Source organism: Mesoplodon bidens, assembly GCF_964165515.1.
Source record: "Mesoplodon bidens genome assembly, chromosome: 2".
NCBI lineage: Eukaryota > Metazoa > Chordata > Mammalia > Artiodactyla > Ziphiidae > Mesoplodon > Mesoplodon bidens.
In genome coordinates this window covers 76,706,437-76,733,712 of record NC_138177.1, presented here as the reverse complement: position 1 = coordinate 76,733,712, position 27,276 = coordinate 76,706,437, and the positions used below count along the sequence as shown (strand labels likewise).

The 27,276-nt window shown below is 44.4% G+C and overlaps 2 protein-coding genes across 5 annotated transcripts in view; both read left to right on the top strand.

Moving 5' to 3' along the window:
* The window catches only part of PIP5K1A (phosphatidylinositol-4-phosphate 5-kinase type 1 alpha), a 38,855-nt gene extending 28,971 nt beyond the window's left edge, over window positions 1-9,884 (top strand). Inside the window, exons 9-16 of one of the 3 annotated variants that reach the window (XM_081255146.1) lie at window positions 243-448; window positions 2,118-2,201; window positions 3,008-3,056; window positions 3,261-3,345; window positions 4,398-4,544; window positions 4,740-4,869; window positions 7,716-7,764; window positions 8,017-9,884. In XM_081255146.1, the coding sequence (XP_081111272.1) occupies window positions 243-448; window positions 2,118-2,201; window positions 3,008-3,056; window positions 3,261-3,345; window positions 4,398-4,544; window positions 4,740-4,869; window positions 7,716-7,764; window positions 8,017-8,019 (753 nt within the window). In that variant the 3' untranslated portion in view covers window positions 8,020-9,884. The other 2 variants (XM_081255145.1, XM_081255147.1) reach the window with 2 other exon arrangements.
* Window positions 9,885-16,797: 6,913 nt separating this feature from the next.
* On the top strand, window positions 16,798-24,881 carry PSMD4 (proteasome 26S subunit ubiquitin receptor, non-ATPase 4). Of its 2 annotated transcripts, none has more exons than XM_081223802.1 (10): window positions 16,798-16,887; window positions 20,464-20,604; window positions 21,610-21,724; window positions 22,114-22,200; window positions 22,444-22,512; window positions 22,682-22,897; window positions 23,284-23,392; window positions 23,556-23,687; window positions 23,772-23,839; window positions 24,577-24,881. In XM_081223802.1, exons 1-10 carry the CDS (start codon window positions 16,862-16,864, stop codon window positions 24,745-24,747), a joined length of 1,134 nt encoding a protein of 377 aa, XP_081079928.1. In that variant the 5' UTR covers window positions 16,798-16,861; the 3' UTR covers window positions 24,748-24,881. The 2 variants fall into 2 exon arrangements, with proteins under 2 accessions (XP_081079928.1, XP_081079927.1); XM_081223801.1 differs by having other exon boundaries at window positions 23,284-23,401.
* The last annotated feature ends 2,395 nt before the right edge of the window (window positions 24,882-27,276 follow it).

Here is a 27,276-nt window from a genome sequence, read left to right as displayed (position 1 = left end):
GGCTAGGCCGTGGCCTAATTTGTATGTACTCTGGTGAAGGAAAGCTGAAGGGATATCACTGAAGTGTGACCAGAGGAGGTCAATGTACTGTCCTCCAAGGAGTAGGAGGAGCAAAGGCTAATCCTGTGGTTATAGCTCTGGAGGTTTGCTATCAAGAACAGTTAGATCAGGAAAGCTGTGAGATCCTGAAAAAAGATTCTCATACCTCCCAAGGCTCAGATCATGTTTTTTCCTTCCATTAGGTGCTGCAGAGCTTCAAGATAATGGACTATAGCCTCCTGGTGTCAATCCATAACATAGATCATGCACAACGAGAGCCTTTAGGCAATGAAGCACAATATTCCACTGACACTCGCAGACCAGCCCCCCAAAAGGCTCTCTATTCCACAGCCATGGAATCTATCCAGGGCGAGGCTCGACGAGGTGGCACCATGGAGACTGATGACCAGTGAGTGGACTCGGGCGCTGGGAAGGAGTGCATAGGCTCAGAGCACTTTTTCTTGAGGGAGGGATGCAGCTTCTGCGAAGGAGTAGCCTTTATTCAGTAGTTAAGTCAATAGCATGAATGCTTACAGAACTATAGGATGAGCTTTCCTAAGAATGTAAAAGGAAAGGAAGATGTCTTAAATTTGGGATTTGTACATCTGGGAAGGAGAACTATTCAAAATTAAGAGACTTTTTTTTTTTTTTGAATTTTATTTATTTATTTATTTTTAAACAAACATAATTTCTTTTTTTTGTTGTTATTTTATTTTATTTTTATTTTATTTATCTTTTATTTTTGGTTGCACCAAGTCTCAGTTGTGGCAGGCAGGCTCCTGAGTTGCGGCTTGCTGGCTCCTTAGTAGCCGTTCACTGGCTCCTTTAGTTGCGGCACATGTGCTCCTTAGTTGTGGCATGCAAACTCTTAGTTGAGGCATGCATGTGGGATCTAGTTCCCTGACCAGGGATCGAACCCACGTCCTCTGCATTGGAAGGCAGATTCTTAACCACTGTGCCACCAGGGAAGTCCCGAGACTTTTTTTTTTTTTTTTTTAATTTATTTTTGGCTGCGTTTGGTCTTCGTTGCTGCATGCGGACTTTCTCTAGTTGCGGCGAATGGGGGCTACTCTTCGTTGCGGTGCACAGGCTTCTCATTGCAGTGGCTTCTCTTGTTGCGGAGCACCAGCTCTAGGTGTGTGGGCTTCGGTAGTTGCAGCACGCGGGCTCAGTAGTTTCGGCATGCAGGCCCCTAGAGCGCATGGGCTTCAGTAGTTGTGGCACGTGGGCTCAGTAGTTGTGGCTCATGGGCTCTAGAGTGTAAGCTCAGTAGTTGTGGCACATGGGCTTAGTTGCTCCGCAGCATGTGGGATCTTCCCAGACTAGGGATCGAACCCGTGTTCCCTGCATTGTCAGGCAGTTTCTTAACTACTGTGCCACCAGGGAAGTCCAAGACTTTTTTTTAAATGTTCACTCAGAGTCTTAGATGCACGCCTGCAAATTATATTAGAATTTCATCAAAAATAATTTATTATAGATTTCTTTATGGAAGGCGTCTTTGTTACCATCATGGATCAAGGAAGTGTAGTTACTAAAGTATCAAATGTCTTTTAAGTGGTTTCATTTTAAAGTATTCTTTACCATGACTCTCCAGAAGAGTGTCTCAGTGGGCATAAATTAAAATATGAAAGTACTGGGGAGGAATTCACGGGAGGTCCAGTGGTTAGGACTCCATGCTTTCATTGCTGAGAGCCCTGGTTCGATCCCTGATCAGGGAACTAACATCCCACAAGCCTTGCAGTGCAGCCAAAAAAAAAAAGAGTAGAGTACTAAGAAAGTTTAGAGTTAATTGGGAGAGTATTCCTAAAATTGCTGAGTAGGGGTGATTTTTAGATTCTCTTCTGTGAATTTGGGGTGGGAGAGGCAGGCAGGTGAGATTTGGAGAGAAGGAGGTTATAATACATAAGCCAAAGTGGGTGGGGCTGGGCGAAGTCTCTCACTCTTCCCCAGTTTATGGAAGATGGGACTTCTAACTATGCTTAGGTCTCAGTTAATGTCCTGATCTGATTTGAGGTTAGCAGAAGCCTCTGCCTGCTAGACAAAAGATTTTCTTACCCTTTCCTTCTTGTCTTCCCCAGTATGGGTGGCATCCCGGCCCGGAATAGTAAAGGGGAAAGGCTGCTGCTTTATATTGGGATCATTGACATTCTGCAGTCTTACAGGTGAGGAGCATATAGATCCTAGGGGTAGAGTGGATGTAGATTTACTCACATTGCTCTTTTAGATGGGTGTCACCAAATTCTTCTGAAGCAAGAAGAGTAAGTTGCAGTCTGGCTGCTTGCTTCATTGGGTTTCAGATGGTTTTTTATTTCCTGATTATGCCTGTCTGTTGGCTTCCTTATCCCACCATCTCCCCAAACATAGCATACACTTCTGTGGAAAGCTGAGTCAGTCTTTAGAAGCACCAGGGTAGAAACGCCATCTCTCTGGCTTTTTGTGGAAGACCTGTGAGATGAGTCATACTCCACATTAGGATACAGCTGGAAACACATCCCTCCTTTCCATGGAGGAAAAACAAGAGGATCACTGTGTTCTGTGAAAAGCATTAGCCTGTGGAATTCAGGCAGTGGTGTGGTAGTGAAGGAAGAGCTAGAAATGTTAGACCCCAGTTTTGCTCCTGTAAGGTTTCAGGTACTAATGAGGACTGGACAGTACTTGACCCCCTTCCAGGTTTGCCCATCTGTCCCTCCAGCTCCCCTTTTACAATAAATATTCTTGTCCCTGACTTGCCGGGACATATTAACTACCCCTTTCTGAGGGGGGCAATAATCGACTTATCTAGAAACAGCTTCGATCTCCATGTGGAATAAGCACTACCCTGTCTGTTCTTTGGAAAGCCAGCATAATAGTGGGGGTGCTTTCCCGGTCTCTCTCTTTGCTATTGCGATTGCTCTTTTAACTCTGTAAAGTAGAAAACTATAAGGTGATTCATTTAATGTGAATGCATGATATACATTTTTCTTGGCAGGTTTGTTAAGAAGTTGGAGCACTCTTGGAAAGCTCTGGTGCATGATGGGGTGAGTAGCAGTCAGCTAGAGGCTCTCCTCTTTCTGCCTCTCTCACTTCTGATTTGCCCCCTCAGTTTCCTCTTACCTTATTTCATTTGTGGGTTCTACCCTTCTGCTAGGGTCTCAGCCTAGGGTAAAACGGCCCTTGGACCAGAGATCCTCTTGCTGGGCCTCCTCCTCTCTAACTCTGCAGCCATCTCTTTTGCTCTGCAGGACACCGTATCAGTGCATCGCCCAAGCTTCTACGCCGAACGGTTCCAGCGCTTCATGTGCACTACAGTGTTCAAGAAGATCCTCTGTAAGTGGCTTCTGCCAGATGACCCTCCAATGGCTCCCTTACTTCAAGAGATGGGGGGCAGGACACCTCTGTCAGGGGACTGCCAAAGCCAGAGGCTTCTCCTACTCTACCCACATCCCGTGAGAGCTGCTGCCCATCCTTATGTCAGTCACTTTGTCTGTCTCAGTTGTTTCCAAGTTGCTGCTTTCCCCCTGGCAATCCCTACATGTGTCATTGAGGGGAGGGGCATTTCTGAGAAATTGGTGGGGTTGTAAAAATGTTTAGTTGTGGGTGTAGGACCCATGCCACAGGCTGAGATAGGCGAAGCTGGACTTTTATGGACAGAGATAGGCAAGAATATTACCATATCCCCAAGGCCAGGAAGTTCTTAGATTAGGATCAGAAGGTTGGAGAAGCACTTACTCATTTCTGCTTAGCAGGTGTTCTTAGTCTCTTCCCTCAACTTTCTTGGCTGGGAAGTGCCAGTGTTCTTCTTTCCAAACCTTTCACGCTGCTGCCACTGGCAGATTCCAGCTCCTCCTACCCATCTCTGTCTCCTCATCATAGGCATCAGTTGTCCCTCGGTGAGGCAGAGCGGACTTAGGCCAAACAGTCTTAAGAAACATGGAAAAATCCTTTCGAAGTCTTTTCAAAGTGATATATAAACAAGTGTAAAGTATCACCATCATGCTGTGTGTGTAAGTGCTACAGGGATATAGAGTGAAAGGGTCATCTTTGGTTTAACTGAAGGATACTATTAAAGAACAAAGGAATTACAGAATAGACGTGTCATCAGGCGGAAGCAAAGCCATTGAGGTTGCTTGTAGGAGGGGAGAGATATGTGTCTCCTTTCCTCTAGGTTCTCTGCTTCTTTTCCAAAGTGAAGTAGACTGAGATGCCCCCTCCTCTGAAGAGTAGTTCATAGAGCCCATCTTTGTTGACATTAACCCCTTTTCCTGCTTTGCAGAGGAACAACTTTGGGTTTGTGTTGGGGATGCTAGCAAGTTGTATCTATGTCTTGGTGACAGTTTCTGAGGTGGGTGCTAAGTAGGCTCTCTCTTTCCCTTTTGAAGTGAAGCCCTCTCCTTCCAAAAAGTTTCGGTCTGGCTCATCTTTCTCTCGGCGAGCAGGCCCCAGCGGCAACTCCTGCGTAACTTACCAGCCATCGGTCTCTGGGGAACACAAGGCACAAGTGACAACAAAGGCGGAAGTGGAGCCAGGTCAGCGCCAGGGTTGGGGTCCCCGTGTGATGGGGCACTCCCTCCCTTCCTTCTGAGTCCTTGTCTGCTTAGGACCTCTACTCCCCGTTCCTGTCCATGAAAATCCAAGTTGCTACATATTTTTTCCTATATTTTCCCCACCCCCTTTTCTCTTCTTTTTTATTTATTGATTTTCTTCCCCTTTCTTTTTTCCAGGCGTCCACTTCGGTCGTCCTGATGTTTTACCTCAGACTCCACCTTTAGAGAAAATCAGTGAGGTCTCGACTATTCCTGACCCCTATTTCTCACCTGTAGTTGGAGAGACTTTGCAAATGCTAACTACAAGGTTGGTTCCTTAGCCCCTTTCTCCATGTAATCTTCTCATCTCTCTCTTCAGGTCCTTGAGAACCTCCATAATTCTGTTTTTCCAGAGACTACTGTTTGTCTTTTGCTCTTCACTAGATTTTTGCATGTTCATCTTCCTAAGAGCTCATCTTTAGTGATTTGGAAAAGTGTATCAACATCTCTGCATTTTTAGTGGGTGGTGGGAAGTCTTTATGTACAGACTTTTCTGGTACTCAATCAAAATACCCCAACTAATGCTTCATCTCCCGGTGAGTTAAGTGAGAATTCATAGCTTAGGATTTAAGGCTGGAAAGATTCCCAGGCACTGAAGACAGTGAACAGTTAACCTTTCAAAAGGATCTAGTGTAAAGATTGTGATTTAATTTTGTTTTTGGTGTGTTAATCATCTACTACATCATAATATATTACCCCAGAACTTAGGGCCTTAAAATAACAAACGTATATCATAGTTTCTGTGAGTTAGAAATCTGGGTGCAGCTTAACTGGGTCCTCTGGCTCAAGGTCTTTCATGATAGTGAAGCTCTTTGTCCAGGGCTAGGCTCATCTGAAGGCTCAACTGAGAGGCTTCACTTCTAAGCTCATTTATGTGGTTTTTGACAGGATTCAGTTTCTGGTGAGTTGCTGGACTGAGGGTCTTAGTTTCTTGCTGGTTGTTTTCTGCAGGCCTCCCTCAGTTCTTTGCCACATGAGCCCCTCCATAGGACAACTAAGAACATGGCAGCTCGCTTCCCTTAGCCTGAGCAAGTGACAGTGCATGCACCTAAGCAGAAGCCACAGTCTTTCATAACCAAATCTCCTATTCTGCATTCTAGTCACTTAATCTAGCCCACACTTGAGGAATGAATTACCTAAGAGTGTATCAGGAAGCAGCGATCACTGTGGACTGTGAAACTAAAGAGACAGGCTATCTTCTCCCCACACACCCAGCATACAATGATGAGACAAACAATAGATAATCTCTTTACACATTCCTGTATAAAAAAGGGAGAACGGGAGGCACAGAGGAGTCTGATCCATATCTAGTCTAAAACCCAGCAAATGTTGGAGTTTCTTTTATCAGGTCTCAAAGCATGAGAATAATTCATGGCTCTTGGCTCTACCTTTTGGACTCTTGGTTTTGCCTTCTGAGTCTTCCTTTTTCATGAAAACTACAATGTGTTTGCAGCTGAGTAATTTTCTCAGCCTGCTTCTTGCCAGAATTTTGGGGATCCAGTGGTCTCTTTTCATTGTGTACTATTTCTGTCCCTTTCAGTCCAAGCAGGACAATGTTTCTGCTGCTATAATACCCTCAAAGATTTTGTGGGCCTCCTATGAATCTCATTGGGATTCACGCTATTAGACAGAAGCCACAAATACCTTCTTGATAAGCTCTATGCTTCTTAGAGATCCTGTTAAGTTGAGAGGATCTGAGAGACATACCCTTAATCTTTTGAATCGCCTTTTGTATGACTGAATAGTACTTTGAGTTCTTAACAGTTGTTTTACAGTCATACCCTTGGCTTCATCTGTAGACCACATTTTCCTGGCAGTGCCTTAGATTTTATCCATTTCTTAATTTTAGTAATATTTGCTATCTGGAGAGGCTCAGAATTTTCAAAACCATCACGTCTTGGCTTCCTTTTGTTTAATAATCCTTCCCTGAACTTACTTTTCTTCTCTCATATTTTAACTATAAGCATTAAGAAGAAACCAGATGGCACCTTCAGCGCTTGGTTTAGAAATCTCCTTAGCCAGATAACCCAGTTCATTAGGCACGTATTCTACTTTTCACATAACTGTAGATGACATTGTTGCTAAACTTTGTTCCACTACATTGCAAAGATCCCCTTTCCTTCAGTTATTAATAAGATTTTTTTCACTTTAAGCCCTTACTGGCAATCCCCTTAAAGTCCAGGATTCTACAGTATATTCAGGGCACTTTTAAACTTTCACTAAAACTGTCCTCAAACCCAGTTCCCTCTTCCAAAGCCACTTCCACATTTTAGATTTTTATTACAGCAGTACTTCACTTCCAGGTACAAAAATATATAATCTATTGTGTGACAAATTACCCCAAATTTTAGCAGCTAAAAACAACAAACATTATTATCTCAGATTTAATGTAGCTTAAGAATCTGGGTGTAGCTTAGCTGGGTGCCTTTGGCTTAAAGTCTCTTAGGAGGTTACAGTGAAGCTAGTAGCCAGCAGTGTGGTTTCATCTGAAGGCTCGCCCAGGGGAGGATCAGCTTCCAAGCTTATCTATGTGGTTGTTGGCAGGATTCAGTTTCTTGTAGGCTGTTGGGCTAAGGGCTCAGTTCTTTGTTGGCTGTTTGCCAGTTCCCTCAGTTCCTTATCACATGGTCCTTTCCATAAGGCAGCTCACTGCATGGCAGCTAGCTTCCTCAGAGCAAACAAGTGAGAGAGCAGGTACCCAAGAGGAAGCTATAGTCTTTTTGTAGCCTAATCTCAGAATTGACTTTACATCTCCTGTGGTGCATTCTGTTCACTAGAAGAAAGTCACTAAGTTCAGCCCACACTCAAGAGGAGAAAATTACACAATGGCATGACTATCAGGCGGCAGTGTTCATTGGGTGCCTGCCACACCTGGGGATTGAAGAAGGTAGAGGAGGGTGTTAGGAAATATTTTATAGAAGTCAAGACAAGAAAGTAAATAGCTAATTAAAACAATGTGCTTCCAAATCTAGTAGCTTCTTAGCCCCTTCTTTTTGAATCCTAAATTGATTCCCAATGAAATGGAGAAACAGTATGAGATTTGACCTGAGAGTCCCTTTTCTCATTTATTTACTAATTCTTCTTTCTGCCTCCATTTTTCCCCCCTCCTGTTAGCTCAACCCTCTTGGAAAAGCATGAAGTTCCAGAGTCAGAGTTCATCCATGTAAGTGTCTGGGATGTGGGGGAGGTGGATACTTTGGAAGGGTATAAAGAGCATCACTGATGGAGTGGAGCAGCAACGTAATTGGCAGGGTTAGGGGAACTGGGTGCCCCCCTAAATCTTACTTAAAAAATTTTTTTTTTCTGATACCTTGTACTTGGAAGCTGAGACTGAACTAGAAGGAAACTTAAATTCCTTTCCTGCCTCCTTATCTCATACTGCACATCCTTAACTTTAAACCCTTTCCCTTTTCAGTGAACAAAAATCCTCAGAAGACTTGGAGCAAGATTCTACCATCTCTGTGATCCCAAGATGTCAGCCCTTGACCTAGCAATGCTGAGTTTTCTTTTTCTTGGTCATCAAAAAAGTGTAATGGAGGCTAAGGGAGCTCTCCGTCTCCTCCCTGAAGAAGAACCTCTTCTACTTCCCCTTCCTCATGAATGGGCATTAGTGCCTCGGACAGTTGAGGACAGCAGCATCCTCTCTACTCCTGAGCTGAGTGGCACAGGTTTTCTACTAGCCAGCCTTGCTTCCACAACTGAATTGTTTTCAAACCCCCATTCTTCCTGTTGGAAGTGGGGTTGCTGGACTTGGTCGTTTTCTTCCCCCTCATCTACCTTTCACCAGGAGCTGGACTCTTAATTTCCTCAGGACAGACTGGCTGGTACATTATCCCGACCTTAGCTCTTTTTCTGTGGAAGAAGACCCCTGTAATCTTTGTAAAGGTTTTTTTGGGGGTAAGGGTGTTTAACCACCTCCCAGCCTTCTTCTTTTGGTTCCTTAAAAAAGGAAAAGAAAAATAGCACACAATTTCAAGCCAGACAGTTTCAGATCAAAACTCCGTAAGTATTGGAGAGATGCGTATTCATAGGGTTCCCTCAGAAGAGCCCTGGTGTTTGAGAAACAGAAGCTGCTCTGCCAGGAGCAGCTGCTCTTTAACTCCTCCTCTCTTAATGAATTTCTGAAAGCTGAAGGAATGGAGAGAGTGGGACATGGGGTAATCTTTACCCCTTTCGTTAAACAGTGGGGCAGTCATAGGGCTAAAAGATCAGAACCCTTCCTAGGCAGGACCCTACTCACGACCAGGCCATAATGATTATTACTGTTTTGCAATTTGAACTGTATTCTGCTTGTTTTTCTAAATAATGAAGATTTATCAAATGAATTTTAGATTCTTCTCCAAAGGAGATTTCTTCCTTGCTCTTACCACCTTTTCCAACAGCGTTCTGCTGTTCGTGGAGCAGAGATGGAGAAGGGGACACCTGTGTCTGTTTAATAGGTAGTCCATAACTGTGAGGCTAGAGAATATTCTCTCTCTTTTTTTTTTTTTTTTGCGGTACGCGGGCCTCTCACTGTTGTGGCCTCTCCCGTTGCGGGGCACAGGCTCTGGACGCGCAGGCTCAGCGGTCATGGCTCACGGGCCTAGTGCTCCGCGGCATGTGGGATCTTCCCGGACCGGGGCACGAACCCGTGTCCCCTGCATCGGCAGGCGGACTCTCCACCACTGCGCCACCAGGGAAGCCCGAGAATATTCTCTTAAACTCATGGAGAGCCAGCAGATCCTTGCCTTAGTGAGGTCATTGCTGTGCCACATGCCCTGCTGCCTCTCTTCATGCAGACAACGTGGAAACGGGCTGTGTAATCCCTCTCCTCCCCACGTTCTCCATCTGATCCTCCTCCCCCTGTCAGGGGAAGAAGGGGGCCTGGCATCTCAGGCAGATTGTTGAATCCCTGTCCTGTCCCCTCTCCGTCCCACCCTGCCTTGATAGTAGGTTAGCTCATACCCCGAGTAACTGTCTATATTAGACACCCCCAGCCAGTTTCTGGCTGCCTGTCTTTGCTGCCATGTTCTTTTTTACAAGAAGAAAAGAAACAATTCTTGCTATTTTTTTTTCATAATTTACTATTTATGATGTATTTAAGTGTTTTATTCAGGACAGAGTTCTGTAGGGGGTGGGAGGGAATATTTGAGGGAGGCTGGGTCTTAGGGAAGGGAATGGGGAGTCAACATTTTTATGAAGTGTCACTATTTGCCTCTACTTTGTATTGTTCAGAAATGGCAAATACAATATAAAAGTGATAAATACCTGGTTTTAATGTATTAAACTTTCATCAGTTATTTAGACTTCTTGCTTCTTCCTGGTTCTTTTTCATATACCATCTGTTCCACCCTCCTACCTCAGGCTCAGTTTTGTTCATGTTACCCTGAACAAATGCATCCTTTCCAGTTTACCTCACTCCAGTTTCAATCTAACTCAGGCTGAGAGAAATGGCTTCATTCATTACCTTCTGGTCACCTCCTCCCTCTTAACAACTTAAACTTGACAAGGAAAAGCTGTGAATGAATAGGAAGGGAATTAATGTGGGTCTGTTGCCTAGGGATTTGGAGATCCATAGCTCAAAATTCTACTCAAGTTTAGGAGGAAAGGAGAGGGACAATGGCAAAAGCAAGCTTGAGATTGGTTGGCCCTAGGATTCTCTGCCTTTCCTTCCCTTGACCTGGCCCCAGGGTGTCTGTCACTCCTAGAAAAGCATAGAGACTGCTTTCCTCAGCTATGTGTTTTTCTGTTCTGTGAGGTTGAGCTTAGGCTATTTTACTGGAATGGGGAACTAGACAAAAAGGGATGTTCTAAGGCAGTGGGGAGATTTGGAGAGAAACTAAATAATGTTCCTTTCCACACCACTATTCCCTACCTTGTTAAGGTCATTCTACAAATATTTATGCAGCAGCTAATGAGCAAGAGCCATGAATGCACTGGGCAGTTGAAGGTCAAAAGAAGTAATTGACCTTCAAGGGTTTATAGTGTCCAGGAGGAGCACACACATACGTGCACACAAAAACAACATGTTAGATGTGATACAGTTAAGGATTTCAGTTCTCTGAAAGAGTGATACAGCATATAAAGGTCGAAGAAGATGAGAGGTTATTGTGGGCCTGAAGTGTTGGGGAAAGTTTCACTTGAGCGCAAGGGCCTAGACGTATGAGAATGATCTGTTTTAGAGAACAAGGAAGAGATCATGGTGAAAGCAATGGTGGAGGGAGACCTGAGTGAGAATATTGGAATAAGTATAGGTGGAGGCTGCACTGGAAACCCTGACTGATACAAGCTGAGGGATTTTTATTTTAAACTGTAGGCAATGGGGAAGCATAGAACGTTTTTGTCCCTAAGTGGGACATGATCAAAACAAAATTCTGAAACTTATCTGTTAACAAAGTTCTATCACAGTGGATAGAAAAAGCAGACAGTTTAGATTGTAATAATTTAGGTGTGAGGTGATGTGCGTCTAGGATGATGGTGGTATCAGCTGGAGAGGAAGGGAGAGAATTGTGATGGTAATAAAAAGGAAAACAACTTTATGATAGAACAAGTAATTGGAATAAAGGAGGAATTGGGTATTCTCAAAGTTTTGAATTTGAGTTTAAGCCACAGGCTCAGCCCTCCTTTAGGCTGGGTAAGGAGAAGACTTCTTCCCAAAAAGGAATTGAATCTGAACATGTGGTAGGGAAAAAATGATCTTTCTGCTACCCTTACCTCGTCACTCTTTTTTTTTTTTTTAAACATCTTTATTGGAGTATAATTGCTTTACAATGGTGTGTTAGTGCCTGCTTTATAACAAAATGAATCAGCTATACATATACATATATCCCCATATCTCCTCCTTCTTGCATCTCCCTCCCTCCCACCCTCCCTATCCCACCCCTCTAAGTGGTCACAAAGCACCAAGCTGATCTCACTGTGCTATGTGGCTGTTTCCCACTAGCTATCGATTTTATATTTGGTAGTGTGTATATGTCCATGCCACTCTCTCACTTTGTCCCAGCTTACCCTGCCCCCCCCCACTGTCCTCAGGTCCATTCTCTAGTAAGTCTGCGTCTTTGTTCCTGTCCTGCCCCTCGGTTCTTCATAACCTTTTTTTTTTTTTATTTTAGATTCCATATGTATGTGTTAGCATACGGTATTCGTTTTTCTCTTTCTGACTTACTTCACTCTGTATGACAGACTCTAGGTCCATCCATCTCACTACAAATAATTTCACTTCTTTTTATGGCTGAGTAATATTCCATTGTATATATGTGCCACATCTTTATCCATTCATCTGTCGATTGACACTTAGGTTGCTTCCATGTCCTGGCTATTGTAAATAGAGCCACAATGAACACTGTGGTACATGACTCTTTGAATTATGGCTTTCTCAGTAGTGGGATTGCTGGGTCATATGGTAGTTCTATTTTTAGTTTTTTAAGGAACCTCCATACTGTTCTCCATAGTGGCTGTATCAATTTACATTCCCACCAACTGTACAAGAGGGTTCCCTTTTCTCCACACCCTCTCCAGCATTTATTGTTTGTAGTTTTTTTTTTTGCGGTACACGGGCCTCTCACTGTTGTGGCCTCTCCCGTTGTGGAGCACAGGCCCCGGACGTGCAGGCTCAGTGGCCATGGCTCATGGGCCCAGCCGCTCTGCAGCATGTGGGATCTTCCCGGACCGGGGCACGAACCCGTGTCCCCTGCATCGGCAGGCGGACTCCCAACCACTGCGCCACCAGGGAAGCCCTGTAGATTTTTTAATGATGGCCATTCTGACTGGTTTGAGTTGATACCTCATTGTAGTTTTGATTTGCATTTCTCTAATGATTAGTGATGTTGAGCATCCTTTCATGTGTTTGTTGGCAATATAGATATCTTCTTTGGAGAAATGTCTATTTAGGTCTTCTGCCCATTTTTGGATTGGGTTGTTTACTTTTTTTTTTTTATATTGAGCTGCATGAGCTGTTCGTAAATTTTGGAGATTAATCCTTTGTCAGTTGCTTCATTTGCAAATATTTTCTCCCATTCTGATGGTTGTCTTTTCATCTTGTTTATGTTTTCCTTTGCTGTGCAAAAACTGACGCTGAATAGCCAAAGCAATCTTGATAAAGAAAAACGGAGCTGGAGGAATCAGGCTCCCTGACTTCAGACTATACTACAAAGCTACAGTAATCAAGACAGTATGGTACTGGCACAAAAACAGAAATATAGATCAATGGAACAGGATAGAAAGCCCAGAGGTAAACCCACGCACATATGGTTACCTTGTTTTTGATAAAGGAGGCAAGAATATACAATGGAGAAAAGACAGCCTCTTTAATAAGTGGTGTTGGGAAAACTGGACAGCTACATGTAAAAGAATGAAATTAGAACACTCCCTAACACCATACACAAAAGTAAACTCAAAATGGATTAAAGACCTAGATGTAAGGCCAGACACTATAAAACTCTTAGAGGAAAACATAGGCAGAACACTCTTTGACATAAATCACAGCAAGATCCTTTTTGACCCACCTCCTAGAGAAATGGAAATAAAAACAAAAATAAACCAATTGGACCTAATGAAACTTAAAAGCTTTTGCATACCTCATCATTCTTCAACACACTCAGGCAGCTGCTGAGTGGGTGCACTAGATGGTCAGAGGGTCCCTCTAGTGGTGGGTAGCAGCTACTACTTATTCTACAGCTGTACCCTGCCATCTGTCTTCAGATGCAAGTAGGGCCTTTTGCAAAAATGAGGGAAATCAAAACCATAGGATTATAAAGCTGGAAATCCTGTTCTAATGTTTTACTCTTAAGCATGTCAATCTCAGCTATTCTGAAAGTTATTCACCGCAGTTGGAGTTCCATTCACTCTAAACAAAGATTAGCCAATTAAAATAGATTTCAGGTTACTCTTCATTCTTGGGAATTCCCTGGTGGTCCAGGTTTAAGACTCTGCACTTCCCCTGCAGGGGGCCTGGATTTGATCCCTGGTTGGGGAACTAAGATATCGCAAGCTGCATGGCACAGCCAAAAAAAATAAATAAAGGGACGTCTTGTTTAAACAACAACAACAACAAGCTGTTCATTCTTTAGTTTTTCAAAGACACAAAAACAGTTCAATATCATCTGTAAAATTCTTTCTTAAAAGTTCATTAAAAAGCATGAGCTATTTCCAATTTCTCTTTTTTTTTACTTAAAAAAATTTTTTTTATTATGGAAATTTCTAAACCAAAAGTAGAGTATAAGAAACTGACATGTATGTATCACCCAGCTTCAATAATTGTCAACATAAATAAGGCCAATCTGTTTTATGTATACTTTCTACCCCACCCCTCCTTTCTCTTTGCACCTCCAAAGGATTAAGTTAAAATAAATCCCAGACATCATATCCGTTCATGCATAAATACCTCAATATATAACTCAAGAGATAAGGGCTCTTTTTAAACATAACAACATTATCATGCCTTTAAAAATTGATAATTCCTTAATAATACCCTGTCAATGGTCAATGTTAGCCTATTATCTTACAAATGAATCTTTTTTGGCTGTGCTGTGCGGCTTGTGGGATCTTAGTTCCCTGACCAGGGATCAAACAGTGCCCTCGGCAGTGAAAGTGCGGAGTCCTAACCACTGGACCACCAGGGAAGTCCCGAAGTGAATTTTTACAGATAGCTTTTTCTTGACCCCCATCTCTCTTGTACTCACTCCAAGTTTTTACCCCGACCACCCAACCAAAACATCTTTTATTAAGGTCACTGATGACCTCAGTGTTGCTAAATATATCAGTCCTCATCTTACTTGACATGTCAGCAGCATCTGACGTTTATTGCTCTTTGAAATATTTTCTTCATTTAGCTTCTGGGATACTATGTGTTTTCTCCCGGTTGTCCTTACCAAGGTGCTGCACTGCTCTATCTCCATCCTCTTTTCTGGTTCCTCCTTTCCTCTCTAACCTCTAAATGTTGAAATGTCCAGGGCTCAACCATAGGCCCCCTTCTTTTAGTCTACATTCACTCCCTAGGTAATGTTTTAAAGTTTTAAAGGCCCTGTATAATTTGTCAAACACCCCTGTCACCTCATGATCAGCTAAAAACTCCCAAATTTCTATCTCCAGCCCAGATCTTTTTTCTGAACTGCAAACTCATATATCTACCCACTTACTTGACCTCTCCATTTAGGTGTCTAATAGGCATCTTAAATCTAACGTGTCCAAAGCTAAATTTCTGGTTCCTAGCCCATCTTCAGAAATAGTGCTTCCATTCTTGTAGTTGCTTAGAATCAACTCTAGTGTTTTCTTTAACACTCCCGTTTCTTACATCCTCCAACAAATCCACTGGCAAAATTTCTAAGTTTTGTATCGTATGACATACTCAAAATCCATGCATATGTCACTATTTTCACGTCTTGCTACCACCCTACAATAAGCCACCAGCATACCTGATCACTGAAGTAGTCTGCTAACTGGTCTGTATCCTGTTCTTTTCCCCCCACAGTCTGTTCTCAATGCAACAGTCAGAGTGATCCTCTTCTGAAAATTTCCAACAGCTCCTATCTCAGAGTCCTTAAAATAATCTTTGCGACTGTACAAGATTCAACCTTTCCACTCCCTTTGCCTCTCTGGCCTCATTTCTTCTCTCTCCCTCTACTCCAGCCTTCATGGTCTTAAGTACACTCTTCCCTCAGGGCATTTGCACTTTCTCTTTCCCCCAGGTATCCTTCAGGTCTCTTTTCAACTGTAAGTCTTCTCTAATATTCTGTTTATATAAAAAAGAAAACACATCCATCCTAGTTTTATCATTTGACAATATATTTACTTATTGGTTTATTATCTGCCTTCCCAAAAGAATACAAGCTCCACAAGGGCAGACTTTATTTTGTTCCCTTCCAAGTTCTCTACATTGTGTTGCTCCTTTTCAAAAAAATGTAATTCTTGTCTTGTTTTTAAAATATTTTGTTTATGTTTGAACTTGTCACTAATTATTTTTCTGTGCTTTCTTATTTTTCTTCCCTTTGCTGTCTACTATCCTGTCTATGGTTACAGGGACAGGTTTTTTTTTTTTTTTTTTTCTCTAGTGACAGAGATTTAACTCATACCAGCTGTGATGCTTACCAATAACTTTTGAACATATCCGTTAAAACTTTACCAACATTTAGGTAATATCTACAACACACTAGCCATCTCCATCTACTGGATACCATCTCTGTAGTCATGCCTTGTTCCCCGCTCCTTTCCCCGCCCTTCAAGATAGAGACCTGGAATTTCCGGTTTTACTTTGATATGTGTGTGTGTGGGGGAAGGTAAGCCAAGGCATTTATTTGTTTATTTTTGGCCGAGTGGCATGTGGGATCTTACTTCCTTGACCAGGGATGGAACCCGTGCCCTCTGCAGTGGAAGTGCAGAGTTCTAACCACTGGACCGACAGGAAATTCCCAGCCAAGGCATTTTTTAATGTAATTTTTTTTTTTTTTTTTGGTACGCGGGCCTCTCATTGTTGTGGCTTCTCCCGTTGCGGAGCACAGGCTCCGGACGCGCAGGCTCAGCGGCCATGGCTCATGGGCCTAGCCGCTCCGCGGCATGTGGGATCTTCCCGGACCGGGGCACGAACCCGTGTCCCCTGAATTGGCAGGCGGGGTCTCAACCAGTTGCGCCACCAGGGAAGCCCTTAATGTAATTCTTGATTAAGAAACCAAAACGGTTGACTAGGTTGTCTCCTATTCTTTGGGAGATTAGTTAAAATTACTGATTCGTCAAACTTTTTCTGCATTCCTACCATGTGTCAGGCTATGTTGTGGACTCAGGGATAGCAGAGATTGCCACCTTTCCTGCCTTAATGCAGTGGGAAAGATAGATACACAAGCAAATGCAATTCAGGGGCATAAGGGCATAGTAGTTTGATGAACAAAGTGCCATGGGAACAGAGTGAGCTGGAAAGTCACTAGTCATCCCACCAGTTTTTAAAAATGCTGATGCTGGAACAGACATAGCCACAGAACTTTCAAAGGTTCCTCCACAGCTTCTCTTAGATCCTGTCGGCAGGGAACCCCACCAGAAAACCTGAACCGCAGGGCAGGTGGAGGTGGGACCCTCTTTTTCACGTTATCTCGCCTCTCCCCCAACATCGCCCCGCCCCAAACCTCCCTTTTATTTTGGCGTCGCCTACAACTCCCAGAACGCAACGCGGAGGATGGAGGCGGAATCAGCTGGCAGAGCTGAGATCAGTGATTGGTGATGAGCGCTGGGCCAATTGGAGGAGTTGTTGTTAGGTGGTCCAGGAGAACCGGTCGCGGAGGGAGGAAGGCGGCAAGATGGTGTTGGAAAGCACTATGGTTTGGTGAGGAGCTACCTAGGGCCCCCGTGGGGAGCGGGACTGGGTCGGGAGCGCGTGTAGCTCGGAGGCCGGGCGGACCTCGGGTGGGTGAGCGCGCCTAATGGGCGAGATGAGGCCTTGGGCCGGGAGGGAAGGAGCCCCATCGACTCCCTGAGTCATCCCGGGGCCCCGGAGGTAGTTCCCGGAGGACAGGCCCGGAGTAGTCCCCTTAACCCTCAATCCGCGGACAGTCATTGATCGGCCCTGCTGCCTTTCTCTATTCCAGCTTCGTCTTCTCTAGCCCAGCCCGGGCCTGTCTTTAGCCAGAGTCCTGCTTCTCGGACTCATAGTGATAGTCTTCTGCCCTCCTCTCTTCTCAGAATGATAGATGTTAGAAAGAGATGATAAATCCCTTCCCCGCCCCATTCACTCGTCTCTAACTCCATTGCCTTTCCCTGTATCATCTTCAGAGGTACTCTTTATAGATTGCTTTCTAAGTGTCAGACATTTAATTTACTTTATCTGCCTTAAACCTCGCAGTACTTCAAGGGTAACATCCCTCCCTTTTGCAAGTGAGGATACCAAGTCTCGGCAATTTTAAATGACTTATACAAAGTCACACAGCTAATTAAGTGGTGAAGCCAAGGTTTAAACCCAGGATTATCTGACACAGAGGCTCTTATCCAGTGAGCTAGCTCTCTTCATCAGTCTCAGACTTGGCTGAGTAGCTATTGGGAGTCAGATTAGAAGCTGAGGACCAAACTTTGGCAAGGTTTCAAGAGTTTCTTCTAAGTGTGAGCATAGAATGAAAACAGAATAGTACACAAACACACACAAATCTCCAATTGCATGGAACAGACACCTAGGAGTTTTCTTTTTGCCGGGATTATAGCGTTGCCAGATAACATGTTGGATGCCCAGTTAAATTTGAATTTCACATAAAGAATAGTTTTTAATATCAAAAAGTGGCTATAAGTGTGTCACAAATATTGCATGGGACATACTTATACTAAAAAGTTATTGTTTATCTGAAATTCAAATTTAACTGGGAGTCCTATATTTTCGTTTGCTAAATATGGCAGCCTGTGGGAGAGAGCATGTTAAGAGTAGAAAGAGGACAGGATTTGGAATCCAAAAACCTGTGTTTTTAGTACTTACCAGCTGCATGTTCTTGAGAATGTAGTAAATCTCTCACTTTATCTATAAAATGGGACTATAATAGTAACATCTACTTGTAGCACAGGTAGGCAAAATGTAGGTCATGGTGGTCTGTAAACTGTACAGCACTGTACATCTCTTAGTTGCCATGGTATTTGAGGAGTCCTCAAGAAAGAATTTAAGAGGGGCCTTGAAGGGACTTAGACAAATGTTAAGGAGAGGCCATTATGGGTAGGGAGAAGGGCATAAAGAAAGCTGCTGAAGTGTAAATTATCAAGGCATGTTTAGGAAGTAGGAAATAGACTAGTATGACTTTATTATTAGGTTGTTGGTTTAAGGTAGTTCCTTTTTTTTTTTAGAGAAAGGTAGATACAACCAGGTAGAAGACCACAAATGTCAGGCTGAGGAGGTTGAGTTCCGTCCTGTACCCTTCAGTACAGGACTACTGAAAAAGTTCTGAGGTTGCTCGAGGCAGAGCTGTATACAAAAGGGAATTTAAGAATATTGATCTGGCTTGACGTATAGGAGGAAAGATTAGGTCCAGAGAGACGTATTGGTGGCCTGTTGTACTAGCCCAACCTTAGAATAACGATGAGCGCCACTCCTTTTCTCATGCTTTGCTGTGCATCAGAATTCTCTGGAGGAGTTCATTAAAAAATTGTGTATATTTGACTCTACTCTCAATCTGCTGAATCAGACACCCAGCCAGGGAAGTTTAGGCATCTGTATTCTTTTTTTTTTTAATGAAGCCTTTATGGAATAGCTGGATAATATCGTAAGCCCTTTTTGATATGAATTTTTGTTGGGAAAAATAACATACCATTGAGCAAAAGTAGTCACAGGAAATACATATATTATTCCATTCATATAAAGCTCAACATTGGGAAAACTAAACAGTGCACTTTTTAGGGATGCATACATAGTTGTGAAGGCTTCCTGGAGCCTGTTAAAAACCTGTGTTTTTAACAGTGCCAGCACCACCATCACCCTCCAAGTGGTTCTGATGCACACATGACAGTGTGAGAACTACCGCCGTGTTCTGCACTGTGGGTTCTCCCTCCCTCTCAGGCCCCCCTTCTTCCTCTGACACCTTCCTTCCAGCCCTCATCCATCCGCTGGTCTTGCCCACAGTCTTTTTACTTAGCTATTCCATCTGGATGATCCTCAAAGCTTCCATTGTTTTTATATTTGGACTCACCTGCTGTATTTGAAGCTAGAAAGGCAGTTACTTCCCTGCTGGGAAAGTAATTGGAAACGGTGTATCAGGGAAAAAAGAATGTAATGCATGGTCAGTAGAGTCTGCCCTTGAGCTCCTTTATATAGATTGAATTTCCACTATAAGAACTAACCTGTGTTTCATGCTTACTGTTAGGCACTGTGCTAAGTGCTTTCCATGCATTTAATCCTCATAGCAACCCTATGAGTGTAGGTATAATAAAACCCATTTTACAGATGAGGTAACTGGACCTTAGAGAAATTAAGTTGCTTCCTCAGGATCACAGAACTAGTAAGTAGCAGAGCGGAGATTTGAGCCTGTGCCTGAACACTGCCCTTCCCCCCCTTTCTACTTGTCTTCCAGTAGCTTCTTAATTACCTCTCTTCATCATTTTTGATTTGTATTTATTCCCAGGCAAAGGATACTAAAGAAAAAAATTGCCCCCAAGCCCAGATTTTGCTTGCCAATAGAAATGAGGTGTCACATTGAGGACACTGCTTCCTTTTAGAGTTCTAAGAGACCTCAGTTCATCAAGAATTGATTCTCTGCTGGGGTATATAACTGCTTCACTTACCTGTCTTCTTTTGGTCTCCAGGAAGCTGGCCCTTGTATTTCATGTTATTTGGATTCTTCGCGATTGTGAAAAATTGCAGGGAGAGTATAGGCGAGACCCCCAAATCTATGAAACCTTATTTTTGCAGTTCAGCCCAGCTGCCAAAGTTGTTAAACATTTAACCAAATAATTATATTGTGCCTTCCTACACTCAGTGCTGCCAAGTGTATGTTATTTTACAAATATTTTTAAGTTGTCCTCTTCATTGCCTACCTTTGGAAGACTCCTATTTTAATAGCAGACAGCATGTTGCTCCATGACCATGATTAATAACTTAATGTACCTTATAAGAAGGTGGTTGTGGTACATTAGTAGCTCGCAGCCTTGGGTACTTACATTATCACTGTGGAGACTTAAAAAGTTTTTCCTCCTTTGGTTATTTTGAGGCAGTAAGTCTAGAAGAAGGCTTGGTCATCTGCATAAAAAGAAAAGAAAAAGAAAAAAGGTTGCAGGTGATTCTCTGTTCCGCAAAGACTGAGAGCCGCTGCCATACACCACAGTGCCCCTCACGGGAGAGTTGTTGAAGGAGGTGGGGGCCCCTGGAACTGGAGAGGATGTCTCAGAGAGATCCTGCAGTGTGTCTTCTCTCTCCTCCTTCACCCTAATCTGACAGCGTGGACAACAGCGAGTATATGCGGAATGGGGACTTCCTACCCACCCGGCTACAGGCCCAGCAGGATGCCGTCAACATAGTCTGTCACTCCAAGACCCGTAGCAACCCTGAGAACAACGTGGGCCTCATCACACTGGCCAAGTACGTGGGGCAGAGCAGGAAGGGTTTGGGGGAGGCGGGGGTGTTGTCTGTATGTGACCCACTATGGTGCCCAGGTTGCTACCCTTTTGTAGATTCCATGAGGCTTCCATGAGAACTTTCTAGACTACCTTCTTCACTGTTCAGTATAAATATAAACAGCAACTTGTTTGTAATATTAACCTGAATTTAATACAGTTATGAAGCTAAATCTCCTGGGGTAAAATTTCACAGTGTATTTTTTCTTTTTTCTGGATGCACTGTGCGGCATGTGGGATCTTAGTTCCCTGACCGGGGATCAAGCCCCTGCCTCTTCTGGTGGAAGCGCAGAGTCTTAACCACTGGACCGCCAAGGAAGTTCCCACAGTGTATTTTAAAGGCAGTAAAAAGCGGTTTTGGGTCAGAGCCCCAGGGCATATATCACACAGCCTATTACCCCAAAAGTGATTTGTTTTAGGAACTGATAATCCTCAAGTGAGTGACCACCCATCCCAGTATACATGTTATTAGCTAGAAAATGGGTCTAGAAATGGAGAGGATAGGAGAGATAAGAAGGCGCATCCAGATATTGTAGAGGATCCCCAGGGCTCTGAGAGCAAGATGACATGAGAGAGGTTGGGGGAAATATTGGGAGGAAGAGGGCAAGTTTCTCACAAAATCAACCACTTATTTTCTGTGTTTCATGTCTAAACACTAGATGTTTTTCTCTAGTTTTATTGAGATATAATTGACATGAAGTTTAAGGTGTACAGGATGATTTGATAAATGTATATATTGCAAAATGATCACCACAGTAAGTTTAATTAATACCCATGTCTCACATAGTTACAAATTTTTTTCCTTGTGATGAGAACTTATAAGATCCACTCTCTAAACACTAGATATTTGATTAAGAAAAATAGAGATTACAGTTATTATCAAGGTCCCTAAAGAAAAGATTAGTTAAATACAGTTTGGAGGCACTTGTCCTGACCTGAAATCACAGAAGGTGCTTTCCCCACATCCCAGTGACTGTGAAGTGCTGACCACACTCACCCCTGACACCGGCCGCATCCTGTCTAAGCTCCACACTGTCCAACCCAAGGGCAAGATCACCTTCTGCACTGGCATCCGCGTGGCCCATGTGAGTCCTGCTGGATCCCTTTGGTGGTTCCTCCTTGCTCTGGGCTTCTGCCTCCACCCTTGTTCATTTTTCCCCTGGACTCTTGAGCTAGAACCAGCACAAGGGAGGAGAGGTGACCTAGAGAAAGGAGTAGAAAGGATATGATGGGGTGAATCCCAGGATCGGTGAAAATCATGAAGGGAAACATCCCTAGAATTGAGAATTAACCCCTCTTCCTTATCCACAGAGAGGCACAGCAAGAAGGGAAGGGTGTTGGAGGGGGTTTAGACCTGGTGTGAGCATGATGGTAGGCTCGAGGTACACAGAAGCCATAGAAAAAGAACAGAGTAACAGGAAAAGAGCTGGGTGATTCCTCTGGCTGACTCAAGAACTTCCTCTTCCTTTTCAAGCTGGCCCTGAAGCACCGACAGGGCAAGAATCACAAGATGCGAATCATTGCCTTTGTGGGAAGCCCCGTGGAGGACAATGAGAAGGATGTGAGTCCAAGTGATAGCTGGGGAATTTGGGCACCACATGTTTGGGAATGGGGTCTATTGGCCCTTAGGAGAGCCAGAGAAGCATTGGGTTCATCACTTTGGGGAAAGGATGATGTGCAGAATTCATTGTTTCTGTTGGGGGACCTTGGAGAGGTCTACCAATTCCTGTATGCTTTTGTGAGGTGTGTCATCTCCCATCATGGTATGGAATAGACTTCCTTATTTCTCTCCCCTTCTTCCCAGCTGGTGAAACTGGCTAAACGCCTCAAGAAGGAGAAAGTAAATGTTGACATTATCAATTTTGGGGAAGAGGTGAGTAAGGACCAGTCGGGGGGCATTGACTGCGGTTGTTGTAAACAGAGAACAGTCCTTACCCAGAGGAGTGTCTGCATGTGGGAGAGTAGCTACAGACAGGAGCTGACATGGCAGAGAATGGGGGGCAGGGCGAGAAGGAGAGCCTCCTATGTTCTTCCCTCCCCAGGAGGTGAACACAGAAAAGCTGACCGCCTTTGTAAACACATTGAATGGCAAAGATGGAACCGGTTCTCATCTGGTGACAGTGCCTCCTGGGCCCAGCTTGGCTGATGCCCTCATCAGTTCTCCGATTCTGGCTGGGGAAGGCGGTGCCATGCTGGGTCTTGGAGCCAGTGACTTTGAATTTGGAGTGGATCCCAGTGCTGATCCTGAGCTGGCCTTGGTGAGCAAACGTTGACCTCAGGGGACCTTCTTTGTCCTCCTCTACGGGCCCACACGGCACATAGCTTCTCTAGGGCTAGACAGTTCTAATACCCTTGCTCGTTTTCCCAGACCCCCTCTTGGTCCCTCTTCCCCACAGTTCTGTCTGATCTCTAGGGGCACCAATGTCAGACTCTCTCTCGTTCACTTCTCCCCATTAAACCCCAGGCTTCTCCCAAGTCCGTCCTTTTTTGCTATATCACCTGTTAACTCTCCAGCCCCTTCCCCATGTGTATAAACCAGAAGCTCCCGCTTTACGGTCTGTTCCCACCCCTCAGCTGCCTTCCCCAGCTGCCTTCCCCGGTGCCCAGGGCCGGAGAATGTCTGACTTTCCCTGCCCTTGGCCAGGCCCTTCGTGTTTCTATGGAAGAGCAGCGGCAGCGGCAGGAGGAGGAGGCGCGGCGGGCAGCTGCCGCCTCTGCCGCTGAGGCCGGAATTGCTACGACTGGGACTGAAGGTGAAAGAGGTGGAATCTGAAGTCCCGGGACTGTGGGGTGCTCAGTGGAGGCCTGGTGTAGATGGGGGTGGGGGGTCTGGCAGTGTGGGAACACGTGGGCTCGGGGGTGGGTCTTTGTGGAATACGGCATGGTTCCACCCCGCCGCTCTCTCCCTTTTCCCAGACTCGGACGATGCCCTGCTGAAGATGACCATCAGCCAGCAGGAGTTCGGCCGCACCGGGCTCCCTGACCTAAGTAGTATGACCGAGGAAGAACAGATTGCATATGCCATGCAGATGTCCCTCCAGGGTGCAGGTGAGCCAGAACCTGGGTGGTCGTGCTGAGGCAGAGAGATTGGGTGAGGACATGAAACTGAACGGACTGACCTCTTTTCCTCAGAATTTGGCCAGGCAGAATCAGCTGACATTGATGCCAGTTCAGCCATGGACACATCTGAGCCCGCCAAGGTAAGGGCCAGCAATAACTACCTGCCCCATCAGGCTTAAAATCCCCTTGTGTTCAGATCCTCAGCACACTAGGCCTGGGACTATTCCTCTCTTGGGGTTTCATAGATGAGCTCTTGCAGGAGCAGAAGGAAAGAAACACACGATGTACATTTCTTGTATGTCAACCTTGCTAAGGCAAGAATGCTAGTGGCCAGAGTTGGAGAGGTGTCCTAGTATTTTGTGATTTTCCTTCCTTGCTGGTGGGAGCAGTCTGGAGAATTCCCAGTGCTCTCATCTTCCTAGGAGGGTGAAGAAAGGGTCCAGGAAAAAAAAAAAGCGGGGGAGTGAGTGTCTGACAGCAGGAAACCTAAAGGTGATGGCATCTGTTTTTATCCTTTGAGTTCAGAAAGCAAAGTTCTCAGGCTTCTCCTCTAATTGGTCAGTAATAAATGTTTGGGGGACTTCTCTGGTGGTCCAGTGGTTAGGACTTGGCACTTTCACTGCCGGGAGCCTGGGTTTGATCCCTGGTCGGGGAACTAAGATCTCACGAGCCGCGCCAGTGGGGCCGAAGAACTAAACTAAAATAAATGTTTGAGTTCATACTGTGTATAGGCGCTGGGTATCTTCCCAAATCCTCCTTTCTGTCCTTGGCCAGAGGTGCCCTCCACCCCCAGTCAGGTGCGCTCCCATCTCCTACACTTGCTTGCTCCCTGGCCAGCGTACCCCCACTGCCCTGAGCTGACACAGCCCTTTTTCAGGAGGAGGATGATTATGACGTGATGCAGGACCCCGAGTTCCTTCAGAGTGTCCTGGAGAACCTTCCAGGCGTGGATCCCAACAATGAGGCCATTCGAAATGCCATGGGCTCCCTGGCTTCCCAGGCCACCAAGGATGGCAAGAAGGACAAGAAGGAGGAGGACAAGAAGTGAGACTGGAGGGAAAAGGGAACTGAGCCTGTGCAGGGGGCCGAGTAGGGTGGGGTGGGATATAGAGTTAGATGCGTTGTCTGTGACCACTGCAACCTAAATAAAGCTTGGCAACTTTTTTTCTTTTTTGCTTCAAACAGCAGTAGCTTTGAGTGTGACCATTCCCCTTCTGCCCATCTCCACCCCTGACAGTCCTTCCTTAGGAAAGACTTTGCTGAGAGCCACTTGTGCTAGGCACTGGGGTCACAGAGGGGAACAGAAAACAGTACTGGCCTCTGGCCTTTTTTGCTGTATCACCTGTTATCTCTCCTGCTCCTTCCCCATGTGTATAAACCGCAAGGGCCAGCCTGTAAATGAGCAGTTACCTGTGTCTAATAAGTGTCCAAAGAGAGGCCTGAACAGTCACTGTGGAAATGATGAGGAGAGATGGCCAAACCCTTGCAGCCTCTGGGAAGGCTCCTGGAGGCAACGTTTGAGCCCTCGTCAGCCAGCGAGCAAGAGATGGGGATGCTTCCAGTCCGCAGGAACAGCGTGTGCTGATGGCGCGGAGGCACTTTGTCACTCAAAGACCGGTTGGGCGAGTGGCTGGAGATGGAGGTGGAAAAATCGGCAACAGTCAGAACACCAAAGGTCAGGGATCTTTGAGGCCTGACTTTCACAAGGTGGGGTCTGTGAAGGAGAAACATGATGTGTCTCCTTGGAGCACCAAATTTAGAGGAAGTTTTTTTGTGGGGCATGGACTAGAATGCACAATACACATAATCTCCCCCTTTGTTTATTATATTTGAAGAGGTAAATAATATTTTACACATAAAATACTTAACCTATATATAAATTGTGACGTGTAAGAAAACTGACATATCTGAAACCACTCAATTTAAGAGCTGGAATATTCCTAACACCTTGTCACATACCTATGCCGCCTTTTTTTTTTTTTAGCATCTTTATTGGAGTATAATTGCTTTACAATAGTGTGTTAGTTTCTGCTTTATAACAGAGTGAATCAGTTATACATATACATATGTCCCCATATCTCTTCCCTCACCTATGCCTTCTTGAACCCACCTCTTTACAGCCTCCTCAGACATAACTATTATCTTAAATTTCACATTATTTTTTTCCCTTCACAATTTTCTCATATACATAAAGATTTCTGACGAGAATGTTTAGTTTTGTATGTGTTTGAGCTTTATAAAACATAGTTTTAGGGAATTCTCTGGTGGTCCAGTGGTTAGGACTCGGTGCTTTCACAGCTGGGGCCCGGGTTCAATCCCTCATCAGGGAACTGAAATCCCACAAGCTGAGTGGCATGGCCAAGAAAAATTAAAAAATAGTTTTATACTGTGAGACTTCCAGGACTCACTTTTTTAACAAATGTTTTGTTTTTGAGGTTCATCAGAGTTGCTGCACATAGCTGCTGCTTGTTCATATTTCATGGTTGTATATATATTATGTGAATATTCTACAATCTCTCCATTTTCCTGTGGATGGATCTGGCATTGCTTCCAGTTATTTTTCTATTACCAACAGGATCACAATGGAATTTTTCGTACACCTCTCTGGATTCACCTGTTCAAGAGTTTCTTTAGGATACTTTACAGGATAATGCTGAATTGTTTTTCTAAGTGGTTGTATGAATTTGCACTCCTTCCTGCAGTATAAGAATTCCTATTGACCACATCCTTTTCAGCTCTAGGGATCATTAAAAGTTCTTAATTTCTTCCAAACTGGTGAGGATAAAATGATAACTCATGGTCTCTTTTTTTTTTTTCTTAATTTATCTTATATTTGGCTGTGTTGGGTCTTCGTTGCTGCACGTGGGCTTTCTCTAGTTGCGGCGAGTGGGGGCTATTCTTCGTTGCGGTGCGCGGGCTTCTCACTGCAGTGGCTTCTCTTGTTGTGGAGCACGGGCTCTAGGCACGCAGGCTCAGTAGTTGTGGCTCACGGGCTTAATTGCTCCACGGCATGTGGGATCTTCCTGGACCAGGGCTCGAACCCGTGTCCCCTGCATTGGCAGGTGAATTCTTAACCACTGCACCACCAGGGAAGCCCTCTTTTCACTTTTTTAAAAGGTATCCTTTAGTGACCAAAATTCTTAAATTTAATGTCAAATTTCTCAATCTTTTCTTTCAAGGTTAGTGTTTCTGCACCCAGCACACTCTTCCCTAGGTCAGAAAAATAATTCTGTTTTCTTTGGAAAGTTCTATGGTTTTGCCTTTCATATAGAAATTCTTTATTCCATCTAGAATTGATTTCTGTGTACACTGAGAAAGGGATCCAATTTCAATTTTTTAATATGGAAAACCATTTGTTATGGCATTGTTTATTGAAAAAAAAACCTCCTTTCACTGTACTACTTTTTTTTTTTTGGCTGCTTGTTTTGGGTCTTCGTTGCTGCACGCGGGCTTTCTCTAGTTGCAGTGAGCGGGGGCTACTCTTCGTTGTGGTGCGCGGGCTTCTCATTGCGGTGGCTTCTCTTGTTGCGGAACCCGGGCTCTAGGCACACGGGCTCAGTAGTTGTGGCTCGCAGGC